General features: G+C 35.5%; 1 protein-coding gene across 2 annotated transcripts in view; it reads right to left on the minus strand.

Moving 5' to 3' along the window:
• Nucleotides 1–13,179, minus strand: part of MYO7B (myosin VIIB) — a 61,695-nt gene extending 48,516 nt beyond the window's left edge. For both annotated transcript variants that reach the window (XM_067465893.1, XM_060768136.2), the window contains exons 1-8: nucleotides 12,906–13,179; nucleotides 10,782–10,877; nucleotides 8,196–8,238; nucleotides 4,015–4,128; nucleotides 3,528–3,680; nucleotides 2,705–2,889; nucleotides 1,414–1,535; nucleotides 16–158 (exon numbers count right to left, since the gene is read on the minus strand). In XM_067465893.1, the coding sequence (XP_067321994.1) occupies nucleotides 16–158; nucleotides 1,414–1,535; nucleotides 2,705–2,889; nucleotides 3,528–3,680; nucleotides 4,015–4,128; nucleotides 8,196–8,213 (735 nt within the window). In that variant the 5' untranslated portion in view covers nucleotides 8,214–8,238; nucleotides 10,782–10,877; nucleotides 12,906–13,179. The remainder of the gene's footprint in view (nucleotides 1–15; nucleotides 159–1,413; nucleotides 1,536–2,704; nucleotides 2,890–3,527; nucleotides 3,681–4,014; nucleotides 4,129–8,195; nucleotides 8,239–10,781; nucleotides 10,878–12,905) is intronic.
• Nucleotides 13,180–16,492: the final 3,313 nt, after the last annotated feature.

Genomic DNA, 16,492 nt, shown 5'->3' on the forward strand with positions numbered 1-16,492 from the left:
GAACCTTGCACTTACCTGGCGACACACCCGGGATTTCTCCAGAAGGAATTGCTCTATGCGGGCTCCTTTTATTACTCCATTTTGATTGAAATGAATGTCAATGTATTTCCCAAATCGGCTGGAGTTGTCATTCCGAATTGTCTTGGCATTTCCAAAAGCTTTAGGGGAAAAAATATTAGGTAACTTAAAGAGAAGAAGAGGAGATTAATATATTTATCTGAATAATTAAGGAGACTAAGATATGTTACAGGATCCCATTACAAATTAAAATAAAGTTTATTTTATTTTCTATTTATTTATTTATTTATTTAAAACTTTTATATCCCAATCTTCTCAACCTCTGTAGAGGGACTCAGACTGGCTTACAGCAAGGATTCAATGGTAATAGTACAATCTAAAAACATCATATAATAACGAGTTAAAATACATATTGATTAAAATTACAAATAAGCCAAATCGCCAAGATAAAATCATGTCCAACTCAGTCCGTATGTGTGGTCGATAACTTTGTTCTGTAGCTGGTTTCAACCATTACTCTGGGAATGCTTCCTTCCATAGCCAGGATTTCACCAGCCTCTTGAAGGACAGGAGGGAGGGGGCAGATCTGATCTCAATCAGGAGAGAGTTCCATAGCCGAGGGGCCACCACAGAAAAGGTTTATATTTAAAATGTGGGGAGGATGCCATCTCAAAAACTCTATATCCACTTTTTAACATTTCCAGTATAGTCAGCTATAAGTCACTTCATCTTCAGCTTTCCTGTAAGTATATTCCAGTTTCTTATATGTACAGGAAAGCATATTTCTTATGTTCTCCCTGAGGTTCTTGCACAACTGGAAATCCACATATACATTAATTGTTTGAACTCAAACTCCAAAATATACACATACAATGGAGAGGGAGTTTGTCATCCTCTTAGTTACATTGGAATCTGTTCCTCCAACGGAGCTGAAACTATCATCCAATACTAACATATTGGAATATTCTTTACAAATACTATGCCTATGTAAGGATACATGAAGGCTTTGATACAGATGATGTACAGGGCAAGACTGAACATACTGTATATATTCAATTGTAAGATACTATTAACTGAAAAATGCACCCTAATTTCAGTGCCACCAACAACAAAAATACGTAAGATATACCTGCAATCCTAAGACAAAACCCAGTTTTAGAGATGTTTATATAGGGCAAAAGTGCGTCTTAGAACTGAAGAAATACCACACAAGTAAATCCAGTGCTTAAAATTGAGTGAAAATATGCATTTTTGGAAACACGAAAACACTGAATCAATGCTTTTCATTATAAATCAATGGGTTTTATTGCCAGATAAATAGATACAGAACCACAGTTGGGAAAACATTCCAGCTTCTGCCACTAATAGATATATAGCTGTATTTCTGTAGCCTACCTTCCAAAATTGGATTTGCTTCTAGAATCTGCTGCTCAATCCAAGAATGCTGTCCACTAATAGCAGCTAGAAACTGCAGTATCAACTTTGTGCTTTCAGTCTTTCCAGCTCCAGACTCTCCACTATCAAATAAATGAATATGTTTCATTAAACTAGCAACTAGCTCTCTTGACCAAATGACTACACACGAATGACATAACAGGGTTCAAGATTATGAAGGAAGCTGTAATATTGTCAGAAGACAATAACAGAGTTGGAAGACTCTATTAAATATCTACGCTCCTAGAAGTGTCACCCAAGAAGATAGTCAAAGCGAAATATGTGACTAACATATGTCCATTCTTTTCAGGCCACATGAGAAGAAGAAAACAGATATTTTTGATAGTGAGAGGAATGGAAAGGGACGCTACTGCACTCCAGCATGGTGTGGGTTTGCTTATAGTTAACTCTTTTTAATACTGTGCAGAAGGGTAGCTGAAATAAGCCACTTCTGTCTTATACTTTAAAAACTATGGAGAGAAAGCAAAGCAAAGCAAGAGATAGCAAGAAACATCAAGCCCAAAGGTTGGAAGGCACTCAACAAGCTATTGGGGAAGAACAATTAACAAGTAATAAATGTGGTGCCACTAGCAGTGAGATGTGATGTACCTTCAGTTGGGAGGGAAGCTAAGCTTCCTTATTCGTGTATTGGTGTTATTTATGTAGTATAAGATAAGATAGCAAGGGACTGATCAGTTGTAATTTCTGGGTATATTTTAGATTGTTAACAGTGTTTTGTGGTTTGTGTGTATTATGTTCCACAAAGATACATTAAAATAAAACAAAATGTATCTAAAACAATCTCCAGTATGTATAAAAAAGTAAACCATCCAACTAAAACATTAATTTAAAGCAATGAAACACATTTAAAACATAGTAAAAAGTTAAAAGTACAGCACATAGGTGATCAAGAGATTCTTTTGTCACAACATATTAAGAACCAGAGGTCAGCATAATTAAAAATAATAATAACAGAAAGGGGTCCAACTGAGTCAGTTCCAGAACCAAGGACTAGAAACTACTTAGCAACAAGGGAGTTCATAGCCCTTCTATAACCAGACATATTCTACACATAGAATCCTATTGATGGTATGTGTGATTTGATCTTACTAAAGGGAGGTGGTGTAAAAACAATCCTCATTCTCGTACTTATATCTTTCTTTGTTTCCTCTCAAATCACTTCAATATAATTTCTTTTACTTTTATACAGCACCAGTATTTTTTTATACAGTACCATTGGCTTGCCTCTTACCTGATGACACAACACTGGTCCCTTTTATTTCTCTTCATGTTGAAATAACAATTGTCAGCAATGGCAAAAACATGAGGAGGCAATTCTCCAATCCTCTTGTTGCTGTACAGTCTAATTTGTTCTGTCGTATACAGTGGCAGCACTTGATATGGATTCATGGCCACTAAGATTGATCCAGTGTATGTCTTTAAAAAGATAAGATATATTAGATGTGGATCTCGGGATACAGAACAGCAAATTCACTCTGCATTACTGAATATCATTAAGCAAAATTAGATTACTAAGAAAAAGAAGAAGAGCAGAAATAGCTAAATATATGTGAAGCCTCTACCTTTGGAGCCTGAAAAGAACTACAGAAAATAGGAGTCCATGTTGTAAACAGCATTCATATCATATAAACAGGATGTTCTCCTAATCAGTAATAGCAAACTATTATTCCAAAGCCACAAGATAAGTAAAATAAGCCCCATGAAAGATTATTACAAAAATTCATTTTATTTAATTTAATGCTGTATGTTTAATCATTTCCATCAAAATGGAAAATGGAAAACTTTCCAATGTATATTAGCATGCTTTTAAAGTCTCTTCACTATCTACAAATACAAATTGAAAGGTATAACTGTCAAATTTCAGTAAGCAAAGAGATATTTGTCGTGTTGCTGCTTGATTTAGTGATATTACTTCATGACACCAAAGAACAAATTAACTGATCTCATCAAAAGTAGGGCTGGGACACTCTCAAACCAAATCCTATCAACTAACAAAAACAGAAGTATGTTTTTCATGTTACTATTTTATAATAAAGAGCAGCTCCCTCACTCACATAGATTTTGTACTCCTTGTACCGGATGAGGAGATTGCGCACCATTCCAGCTTCATTCAAGTCTCCAAGGCATATCATATCTTCAACTCCATGGACAGAGGCAGGATGCATTGGCCGCACAGTACCAATGTTCCGAGTTGTGATCCAATGTTCCTTAAAAACAAGAACTTTTATAAGTAACCAACTTGGATTTATACATCAGATAAGAAAATCCATAGAAAATAATTTGAGAGACTTATTCTGATCACAATATATTAAAAGGTTATGAAAATTATTATTTAGATAAGGCTTTTGAGATAATTACATTTAATATTTAGATATTAATATTTAGATATTAAAAGATTCCACATCTAGCTCTGGCCGTAAATTTCAGAGTACTATCAAGTCCAATGATATTTAGACCAGAAAGTATGGTATGTCAATTCCTCTGTATAGTGCTTTAATGTTACAAAAGCGTAGTTCTGTTAATATCAGATGTGTTCCTTACCTTGCCTTCATCATCCTCCACCAAAAACCGACCTGACTCAGAAATCCTGACAATAGCCCCAATTGGCACATTAAACTCACTGCTTGAAGGAGAGTCCAACCATATGTAATCACCCTAGGGAACAAAGATGTTTTAATAGTAAAATTATTCCTTGTGTTACATTATTTCCCTTGCCTTTCAGAGGAGTCTTTCTAGTTTAGAGTGATTCAGTTGTAGAAACCTGCAGTATGAATTTTAGGAATCTTATCAGTACCTTCAACATACCTTCTGATGGCACATTTTACAGATTAAGAACCACTAACAGAGCTTGTAGGTAGGTAGTTCATTAGCTCATTGAATTGTTGACTCATTAGATTTTTCTGGTGACATGGCCTAACTCTCTACATTGCCTGATTAACACTGAAGTTAATCCTTTGTTTTCATGGATTACTTAATTTTAGAGCACTTTAATATAAGAGTGGGTGGCTGTGCACCTGGCAGATTTAGTAAAACAGGAAGGCCTAAGGAAGAAAGGATTAAGATGGGGAGAAATGCATCATGTGACTCTGTTACCTGGCTATACAATCCCGTAAGAGTTGGGATTGAGAAACAATTGAATAAAAATAGAAAAGAAGGGAAAGTAGTCCTGGTATAGAATCAGATGGAGTTATTTGTTTATAAGCAATTGCGTAACCATGGCCCTTACAGTATATCCTCGCCACCATCTTTGTCATGTGTGTCTACCTGTTAATGTGTTCTTTAAATTACTGCAAAATAAAATTGTGTGTGCGTGTGTGAATTATGTATTAAAATAGTCCTTTTTTTGTTTCATAGAGTTTGGGAATGTTTATTAATCTATTTTTGGGTTGTCAAAATAACAAAATATTGCAAGTATGTTTGTCTTTCCAGGATGCACCCAAGCATTTCCTTTAAAATGTTTTCACTGGGTGTTCATTCTCCTATTCAAATGGTTAGTGAGTACAAGCTGTTGAATTGTAGTGAAAATGAATTATTTTTGAAAAGGGAATGAATACAGAGCTGCAAATGTATTTACACATGTTTACTATATATCCTGTAAAGACAAACAAACCACAGTATCAATCATATTAGTAGATGCTTTTGGACAACTGAGTATTCAGTTCAGAAGAATTCAGCTGGTTGCATTTCATGTTATTGTTGCTACATTGGGACCAGCTTAAACAGGTATTTCTCTTGGTAATGTGGTTACAATTGAGTTACATTTCAAACATAAAGTAACCAATGGGAAATAAGTATCCTTATTGGTATAACAAACAGTATCTTTTACTTACCTTAAAAAGGTGACTTTGAACTTTAAAGGTAATTTCAGAGGAATTCTTTCAACACTTTTAAAGTTTTCATTAAAATAAAAAAGCAACCAAAAAAGGAGATAATGCTTCTGGAACATGGCCATACAGCCTGGAAAACTCACATCAACCTAGTGATTCCAGCCATGAAAGCCTTCGACAAAACAAAAATCTACTTTTCTAGCATAATATCACATGACAAATTACTTTTCAATCACTTTTGGGAACTAATTGCTTAAAAAATTATTCCAAATTCTAGCTTAGGCATAACATACAATCTTATGCACTAAATGTCTATTTCTCTTTTAAGAAAATATGAAAGGTAAAGCATCACCAGAAAAAAACTTTTATGTAAAAGCCCATTTGAAAGAAGATGCAACGATCTCCCCCTTCCCTCCTGTCATTTTGCAAACAAGTGAAAACTTGGCTTTGGGAGCAAGAATTTCGCCCAGGATAATTATCTGTGCAATACAGTCGGAATTGACCCTAGATTGATGAATATGGTTATTCGATTATCTGACTTTGGAACTATGCATAATAGTCGTCTAATGTTTACATATGTTGTTTTAATCATGTTTTAAATTGTTGTTCAATTGCTTTTAATTGTTGTTGCTTATGTAAGCCACTCTGAGTCCCCTTCAGAGTGAGAAGGGCAAGATATAAATGTTGTAAATAAATAATAATAAATAAATAAGAATGCTAAATGTATCCCTCTTTGTCCTATTTCCACTTCAATATGCCCTTATCCAGACAGGGAAAATAATCCCTGAAAATACTGAAACTTTCCTTGTTTTGTTTTGATTTTCCCTGTTTATTTATGGTTTTGCCTCTGAATTCTTAAAATATCCTGCATTTCCTTCACTTCTCCCCTTCTTCTCCCTCTCCTACCTATCATATCTAGATTGAGATCAACCTTACGAAAATTGCTTTTCACTAATTTCTACTGGGTTATAGTCAAGTTTTTTTTTTTTTAGCAATAGTATAATATTTAAGCATTTGGACAATTTTCTTTTACTGCTAGCATTCCTCTTTCCCTCACTTGATCTCTGTTGAATCTGCTGCCCTGAAAACATTGCAATTTTTCTTGCTGGTGAAGAAGAAAGAGATATTACATTTGAGGAAGTACAGGTTTAATTTAAATTGACCTGAAGAATCAAGTCTAAAGTCCTCTAAAGCGTTTGAAATTTCCAGGGAATACTTCAGAATGAGGCAAGTCATGGAGATCTCAAAGTAAAAAGTATATAATAAATAAATAAATAAACAAACAGAAACTCAGACTAATACTCCCTGGCAGCAGAAGACAATATAGGGCATACAGGCAGAAAGAAAAGATTAAAAAATACAGAAAGTACCCAGTTTTGTTCCTGTTCTTTCATATATTACCGTCCACTGCCAGAAAATATCTTTCAGAATTGCTGTTTGACTTTTTTGAATTATTTACTTTAATTACCTAAATTACATTAGTAACAATGATTTAATTAATTAGTCAATATATGCTCTCTTATTATACTTTTTCCTGTTATTAATTGTAATGTATATTTATTGTTATTGTTATTATGTTACTTCAAGGAATTTCTGACTATGGTGATCCTAAGGCAAAACTATAAGGTGATTCGTTTCGCAATATTTCTTCAGAAGAGATTTGCCATTGCCTTCATCTAAGGTTGCGAGAGTGCAACTTGCCCAATGTCACCCAGTGGGTTTTGTAGCCAACTAGAGATGTGAACCCTGGTCCCCAGTCATAGACTAACACTCAAACCACTACATCATACTGGCTACTTTTATATATATATATATATATATATATATATATATATATATATATATAAAGAAATGGGGCTACAAAGTTGAATCCACAACATGCGAGTGTGGAGAAGAGCAAACCACTGACCACCTGCTGCAATGCAACCTGAGCCCTGCCACATGCACGATGGAGGACCTTCTTGCGGCAACACCAGAGGCACTCCAAGTGGCCAGATACTGGTCAAAGGACATTTAATCAGCTACCAAGTTTGCAAAATTTGTGCTTTTTTTATCTGTTTGTTTGTTTTGTTCTGTTAGAAATGTAATACAATGTTCTGGTTGCAGATGACACGATAAAATAAATAAATAAATAAATACTTAAAAATGCAACACATAAGCCACCTTTGTATTCAAAGGCAGCTTTCTCTCTTCTCACTTCTTTTGGACAGAGAGAAAAGATGGGCAGGAATGAGTGAGAAAAAAACATCATAGAAGAGGACAATCAAACAGTTCTTGCTGCTATAGTTCACATTTTAGATCAATAGTTACACACTAAGTCTCCACTTATTTAATATTAAATAAACGGTTCACCTAATTTATATTTATTAAAAGCTGGCAACCCATTTAAAACAATAAATATGTAAATCAAACATGTTTAAAACATAAAAATAAGGTGAGAGGATAATTAAAAATAACTCAATAAAAAACAACATAAAAAACCAGACCCTGTCATTTCAAACTTACGTAGTTACGGTAAATACAACAACCTCTCCAAAATGCAACACTGAAGATTGGAGATATCATGCTTAGTAGATTTGACTGCAGGTCTCTTGGGAAACTTGGTGGAGAAGCACTTTCCAGCACTTCTAAACACAAGTATTTTTCAATTTTAGGAGACATTCCTGTCCTCAAAAAGATCATGGCCCTTGGTCCCTTTTTACTAATTTCAGGGGACAGCCTTGGGAAACAGAATGTTGCAGAGTTTGTTTTTGCCATATTAAGTATATATAACTCTGAAACTAAGTCAACATTTCTCAATGTTGTTTTAGTCTCAAAAACAAAGTAAAAGAGAAAAATATCCAACAGTGTGATATGTTCAGCTTGAGTTTTAAACGAAACAAGAATTCAACTTACTTGTCTGAGAAGGACCATTCTGCTTCAAGGTGACATATGCAGCCTATGCCCACAGAGAGAGAAAATCAGAAGAGGGTGAAAAAAAAACCTTCAATACAATTCAAACTTAATAAATGTGTTACCAACTATAGAGACTTTACTGTCCACTCGTCTCCTTGTGGACAGAAAAAGCAGAGTATAAATAATAATAATAATAATAATAATAATAATAATAATAATGACACACTGGGTGCAGTGCCTAAAGACCTTGGTCTGCACTTAAAAATAATTAGCACTGTCAAAATTACCATCTAACAGCTGTAAAAGGCCACCCTACTCAGATCTGCACACATTATTGGCCGATATATCACACAGTCCTAGACACTGTCCAACGTGTGATTGAATACAAAAGCCAGCATAATGATCTTGTTTTCTGTGTACTGATCTTGTTGTGTATCTAATAATAATAATAATAATAATAATAATAATAATAATAATAATAGGTGAAACAAAGATCATACTCTGAAAATGTACCTAAATCAGGTTTGTGCGCAGGTACTATACTACCTTACACTGTATAAATATGTTGATGTATCATCTGCCCTGAAAATAATTTTATTTTGAATTAATGTACATCCTCCTATAACATCTGATAAAATAGATTAGAACAGTGGAGGCACTGAGATCTATTGGGTAGAAAAGGAGACGATTCAAAATTCTGGTGAGCCATAATATTTCTTCATCTCCCATTTTCTCTAGTGCAGTGAAAGTATTAATATAAATCAAGAAGCAGGACATTCTCTAGGAGACACCGTTCATATTGAAAATGCTGAAATAATGTTATGGCAGTTCATAATTTTGCCTCTAGTACAATAAATAGATTTTAAAATAAGGAACTATTAATTTGCTTTTGGATAAAAGTCACTGATCTGAGGTATGCTTACTTAGAAATATCCTTCAATGGGTCTTTTTTTCAAATAATGTTTGTCTGTACTGAAAATTAATAGAATGCATTAAAAATAATAAATTCAGTTCCAGGGCTCTTCCACGCAGCCATATAACCCAGAATATCAAGGCAGAAAATCCCACAATATCTGCTTTGAACTGAGATATCTGAGTCCGCACTGCCATATATTCCTGTTTAAAGCAGAAAATGTAGGATTTTGTCCTGCTGTGTGGAAGGGACCCCAGTGTTACAGTTCCAATGTTGGTTCCTTGCAATATGTGGAGCTGTCCTTATACAAAGTGGATCTATTCTTAAAGATTAAGTCTAGTCATATCCAACTTTTCAGGATGGTGCTTATCTCCATGTCTAAGTCAAGGAGCAGGCGTTGTCCATAGACAACTCCAAGGTCATATGGACAGCATGACTACATGGCGCACCGATGTATTAATAAATAATAGAGAGGGAGGGAAAATTTACAACCTTTTTGAACACAACGCTTTGCAAATAGTAATTTTCCCTTTCATGTCATTTTCTGAATCCCACAATTAAGAAAGCTGGATGAAAGAAAATACAAAGTATTACCTGCTCAGAAGAAATATTTAATTTTGTTGCTTTCACTTTTCTCTTTTACTAGTGTAATATAAATGAAAAGGAGAGGTATCCACAGAAAGCTGGCCGTGAAATCAGTCGATTGTCCCCCTCTGTACCATGCGGAAATGACTGACGTTGCTTACAGTTATTTATTACAGGACTTTGAACCAGCTCAGTACATCTGGTGTTTTAGTTAGGCGAGGTCAATTACTGATGCTGTGGTGCTTGATGAGTGCCTTTGCAAAGTTCAGCTCTTTGGTGCCCTTTGTTCACTAATCTCTAGAAGTCATCTGGGGGAAAAACTCTCCAGCCTAAGTTCTCAGGAGGAAATAAAAGCTATATGTTGCTATTATGTGCCATCTAGTCAACTCCTACCATAGGCAATATTTATTCAGAGGAGGGAGGTACGCCATTGGCTTACAGCCTGTTTCCATAGCTGATACTCTGTCTCCTTTGCTGGATATACACCAGCAAAATATCTTGATCTTACCTCAGTGCTAGTGCTATTGAACGCACAATGTTCTTCCTTTCCAAAACAAAAATGGTTTTAGATGCCTTTGATGTGAATTTTGAAAACAGACTTTATTCTGGATTTCCTAGGAAAACCCAAGGTCTGCAATATGATAGACATACATTGATGATGGTGCAACCAAAGGTCCTTCCACACAGCCTTATATTCCAGAATATCGAGGCAGAAAATCCCACATTATCTGAATGTGGGTTCAAAGCAGTTCAAAGCAGATATTGTGGGATTTTCTGCCTTGATATTCAGCGATATAGGGCTGTGTGGAAGGGTCCTCAAGGAAGCTAAGAGATTGTTCTGACTGTAGGCAAAGTAGTTATAATAATGCCTTCTGACTTTGAGAAAAGTCAAGGGAAATGCTAATATTTTGGTGAAATGTAGTTGAATAGCAGGAATTCAGCTTTGAATTGACTCAAGTATGTATATGTATATGCGTGTGTGTAGATAGAAACATAGATCACTAATTTATCAGTTGATCAACAAACCACATATTGCTCCTGATACAGCAGTTTAAAAAAATGAAAATAATTTTAAGGTAAGTGCTTACACATCCATGGGTGCCTTCTTGGAAGAAACATTCCTCTTCCCACACACAGGAAGGACTTCCTTTTCTGAGATATGCCTGATGGGATGCATGTATCACCTGAAAACCAAAAAGCAGGCCCAGGATCAGCACCAGGCATTCTTGGGTGGCACTCAGGGTCCCAGGACTTTTGCAGGGCTTACTGGAGAATGTTGTGAATCCTCGAGCCTCACAAAACACCTATTTCCTGTGTTCACCCAACATTTTGATTTCTCATAATATCATGTTCACTGGAACACTGCGAGAATGTAAAATGGCACCTACTAGACATCATTTAAGACCAAACTAGAATAGAGTGGGACTGTTACTTCTATTGATCTAAACCAGGCTTGCACAACCTGGCAATAATAAGGAGCCGAAATTAGAATAGGTCAAACAATTTTGGACCACAGATAGGTTTTTAGCACCTCATTTTCCAAATAAATGTATAATTAATTAATAAACTATAGTGTAAATAAACCATATTATTAAAGGGGAAGTTTCAATTAATATTCATTAATTAAACTTATGTAATCTTTTTATTTATTCTGAAATCAAATTATTGCAAAAAAAGATTACTTTGCTAATTAACAATAAGAAAACCTGAAAATGCATTCAAGTTTGTACCACTTAGTACAGAAATCATAAAATTATAAAACAACCAATGAGAATGTTTAATAAGTAGCATTAGAAACTGCATACTTAAACAACACTGAGTGCAAAACCTAGATATTGATAAATGGTTGTCTTGAGTGAGCCACGTTCTCTGCCTCAGACAAAGGTTCAGAAAAACTTGCCTACTGTCAGCATATTGGCTGACACTGAGAAATAAACCAATTTCAATTCAATTGTCTTTTATGCATATTTCAGAGGAAGGGGCGACCAGGAAGGGGAAGCCGGTTCCCAATACTTGGAAAAGGCATGAGGTTGGAGAAGGAGTTGGGGTTCACTGGTCAGCCCTTTTGCGGCCTGCCTAATTGGAATGGCCCTTCCCCTGCCTGCCTTGTGCAGGCTGCAAGAAAGTCCCTGGAGGGAGGCATCTGGCTCGCAGGCCATATGTTGTGCAGGCTCCTATTGATGCAGCCTAGGTTACTATAGCATTTGAGACCCCACATCACACAGTGTTGAGTCATATTTATTTATCTGAAATATTCACCTTATTATCCAAGACTGCCACAGAATATCCTTTTCACATATACCATTTTCAAGCCAGGTGTCTATCATAGAATCATAGAGATTCTATGAATTATAGAGATTCAAGACACCACACAGGCCATCCAGTCCAACCCCATCATATACGAAAAGCACAAAGGACCAGCTAACAAGATGGCATGTCGTTTTTCTTGACTAAGTGTAGTATCATAAATGTCTACTTGTTGAAACAAATACTATTAATTAACTCCTTTTAAAATCAATAAACAGCCTTAATTAAAATCCATTATGAATACAAGAACATATCATCTGTATATTAAGTCCTATACAACTGACAACTAGTATATTGCATATAGTCAAATTTCTAAGAGTTTTTGATTAATTAAAATTATTGATTAATTAAAGACAAATTTGCATATAAAATATGTCTTGGAGCATCAGGTTGGAGTGCAAGCAAGTTAATGCAAGCCACTTTCTAACACACAGGTTATGAAGATCAATAGCAATGAACAGATGTTAGTAATGCGTGTGTTGAACTGTTAATGCCAAATGACATTAATCCTGCTACACTGGAGTTTGTTATGAACATACAGCTTCCCAGCAACTTCTTAATTAATAGTTTGCCATCTGTGATAAAAGAGCTTATGGAGCATATGCACTTATACTGTTTTCTTCTTCAAGAAAATTTACAACATGACTTTTCTTGCATGTAACGCAGGATGAATAACAATTTACATCAGCTTTGACTGTAATTCTATATCCCTGAATTTGTACAATTCTAAATAAAAAAGCCCAAAAAGCGACATGCTAACTTTACATTATGTACCATGTGCATCCTTCAACTTCCCACTTAATCACTTCTTTACCTAAGCAGATTTGTTTTGCAAAGTCACTGAAAACTACAGCTAAATTAAAAATGCTTATGACGTGGGAAAAGAGTAAGACAGCAATACATACCAACAAATTCCCCCAGTTTTTCTTAACATCTTAACTCATTTGTGCGGCAGTGAAAATAAAAGCCCAATAATTCGTGGACACCCACACAAACTACCAAGGTGGCACTTCCTACTCTGGGTGTTATGAGGTAGGTCATTCTTCCCTGCGGTGCAATCTCATTAGGATTTAAGTGACATCCATCCTTCTATTTGGGATCCGGCCAATAACATCTTAAAAGCAGACACTGTGTGCTATTTTGTACCAATCCAAACAGAGACATAATCAAAACAACCAAAATATGTTTAGATACACTTCTACATTCATCACATTGCTCTTTGAAATAAGAATCATTATTAAAATGATTAGACTTAAGTTGAGGTTACTGTGTTATAACTCCGCTAAATTTATGCCACTATACAGCACATTTGAAATCAGAATTCTGGAATGAAGAAGGAAATGATTATGGAAGAATTTAGAGAAATAAAATTGACATGGTTCCTTTGTATACAATTAGAACAATAGTTTAAAAACTGGGGAAAAAATAATAAAAACGGAAGTAAGCTTAACCAATTTGAACAAATAATACAAAATGGAAGGGTTGTAGAGGAGCATGAAAATTTGAAAGGAATAACTAGTAAATATGTAAGATAATAATTGAAATAAAGAAAGGAAAAACAAAAAATAACATCCTCAAGGAGGTCTGGGAAGAAGATTTAGGGATAAAAATAAGTGAACAGAGTGGCAACAATTATGGAGACAAAGACATCTAAAAAAATTTATCAATTCAGGTTAAAGAAAATTATTATAAGTTAATATGAAAATGGTACCTAACACCAGTAAGAATAGCAAATATAAATAAAAACTATTTAAAAAATTGCTGGAGAGGATGTCAAAAATCAGGAACATATATACATATGTGGTGGCAATGTAAATATGTAAATAATTTTGGGGGAAAGTATTTAGAGAAATAGAAGATATAATGAATATTAAAACAGAAAGAAGTCCTAGTATAGTTTTATTATCATTATATAATAATAAACAATTGAAAAAAGAGGTTAAAGAAGCGATAACAAATTTATTAACAGTAGCAAGACTGCTTATAGCAAGGAACTGGAAAAAAGAAATAAATATACAAATAGAGGAGTGGTACAAGGAAGTATGGAAATTGGCAATAAATGATAACCTGACATGTATATTAAAACTTAAAAGAGGAAACAAAGTGATTTTGATGATGTATGGAGAAAATTTATTGAAAAAGGGTTAAAAAATAAAGAAGGAAAGTTACTTCCACAAGAAGAATTGAAATGTTGGACAGATGATATGTAAAAGCTGTGGCTTGGGGGGGGGGGGGGGGGCGAGCACAGTGGTGAGGGATAGATAATATGTATAAGCAGAAAAATAAAACTAGATGCCAAATGTTTGGTAGGTTGTATTGAATAATATGTATCTGCTGTAAAACAAACAATGTATAACAAATGTATTTAACCATGATAAAATAATAAAAAATATCTTTTAAAAAGAAATCAGAATTCTGTAATATTAGTATTTGTATTCTTGTACAAGTCATGTCCCAATTTTGTTATGTAAATATTTAAGCATCTAGATTGCCGTATCACGTAGGCAGCTAGGTAGAGGAAGCACAAGGCAGAAAATAGTATCCTGTCTGAAAAGCACCCCCCATTTCTTGTTGCAGAGGCACCTGTGAGCCCCTGCCTCTGACTGGTACAAAAACAACACACTTTCATGTATATTCATCTGTTTTGGTGCTTTCTATGAAAGGTGAAGGACATGTCAAATGAATCTCAGATGTGAGGATTAATATAAAAAAATAACTAAGATCTATCGTACTGTGGTAAAACACTACAGGACTTAATTAAAACCTCACATGGTTTTCTGAGATGCCTGGTAGAAGGTGTGAGTCCAATTATTCCTCAGAAAAAGGTGCAAAAGCATTGGTTTCATACAGGAATTCTTGTATAATAATTCTCACAGCAAAACCACTTTCTGATCCATCTTGTCTCTTGGGCTTTTCAACGTGTATAGCAAAGTTTCTAGGAGAAGTTGTCCTGGGATTTCTGGCAAAATTATTCCTTTCCAGATGGAAATAGAAATTATTCTTTTCCATGTAGTTGTAAATGGGAAGTGGATATCCTGAAACATTTCCATAGATTAATAGATTTGGTCAAAGTGAAACTTGATCCAAAAAATACAGATTCTGTTGCATGTGTCTTACCAACCGAAGAACATTTATTTATTTGCTTCCTTTATACCCTACCTTTCTCACCCCCGTAAGGGTACTCAAGGTGGCTTACAACTCCAGCAAGATTCAATGCCATTTAAAACATAGTCATAAAACCTATCCCAAATACTAAAACAAAGAGAGTTGGTGCCTTACCAAACTATGGATTCCATAGCATGGGAACCATAGTTTGATTAGGCACCAACTCTCTTTGGGATCCATAGTTTGGTGAGGCATCAATTCTGTTTGGCAAGGAAGGCAAAAGACCTTGCTAAAATTACAACTCACAGGATTACATAAGACCCTTCCACACAGCTGAATAAAATCCCACATTGTTGTCGAGCAATTTAGAATGGCTGTGGATAGGCCCATGCCATTGTGGGTTGCCTGGTGAGAAAGAGAAGTCATTATTACAGAATAAATCTCCCCAAGTTGAAGAGAAAGCCATTGAGGTTTTTATTTCATTCCAGCTGGAAAGGATGACGATTGTAATAATCTGTGAACAAAATCGACGTGCCCACTGGGCAAAAAGGTATATTTATAGCCTTCAGATTCAAAAGTTTCCATGCCCACCCCTCTCCCCCCTTCCGAGCTGGCTTTGCTATGATAGACTGTGACGTCAGCAAGTCAGCAGGAGAGCCAATGGTGGCCTGAGCCCTTCTTTGGCCTCTCAGCCAATGAGGTGGAAGGGAGGTGGGCAACAGGGAAACAATGAAGAAGTGTCTAGTTGACTGGATTAAGATGACCAGTGTTTGCTAAATGGCTGGGCGAAGACCTTTAGGCTCTCAAGCCTAGCCAGGGTTATTGTTTTAATCTTTTGAATTTACATCTTTGTGTAGCTCAGGGGGCTAGATTCTTTGTTTTCTTCCTTCCTGGGTATGGGATCCATTGATGAAGATTGAGGCTGGTTTCGGCCAGTTGGGTTGGCACAATGGAAAAGCCTGTGGTGAAATCCTAATTCCTCGCAGACAGGAAGACACCCTTTGTGTTGGGTGATTCAGATGTCCATAGGTCTAAGAACCATTTATTTATTGTTCATGCAAATGAATTTTGGTTGAGTCCTTTGTCAAAAGATTTACTGGCTCAGAAAATTGGGAAAGCTTCCTGGAGCCATGGGGCGCTGGATTCATGAAGATGACTTTGCCTTCATTTTTCAAAATACAGACATACTTACACATAAGGTATGGGAATGGGTAGGGGAATATACAAAGAATTCATAGGAAGGGGGGGGGAATCATGCAGGGTCTAAGGGAAAATCACATCAGCCCCCCAAAGTCCATTGAAGTTCACATAAGTTTGGAAAAGTTGGTAAAAAGAGTTAATAAGAGTTCACAGTTCATAGGGATTTGACAAAGAGTCCATGGAAATT

The sequence above is a fragment of the Anolis sagrei genome, chromosome 3, assembly GCF_037176765.1.
Source record: "Anolis sagrei isolate rAnoSag1 chromosome 3, rAnoSag1.mat, whole genome shotgun sequence".
NCBI lineage: Eukaryota > Metazoa > Chordata > Lepidosauria > Squamata > Dactyloidae > Anolis > Anolis sagrei.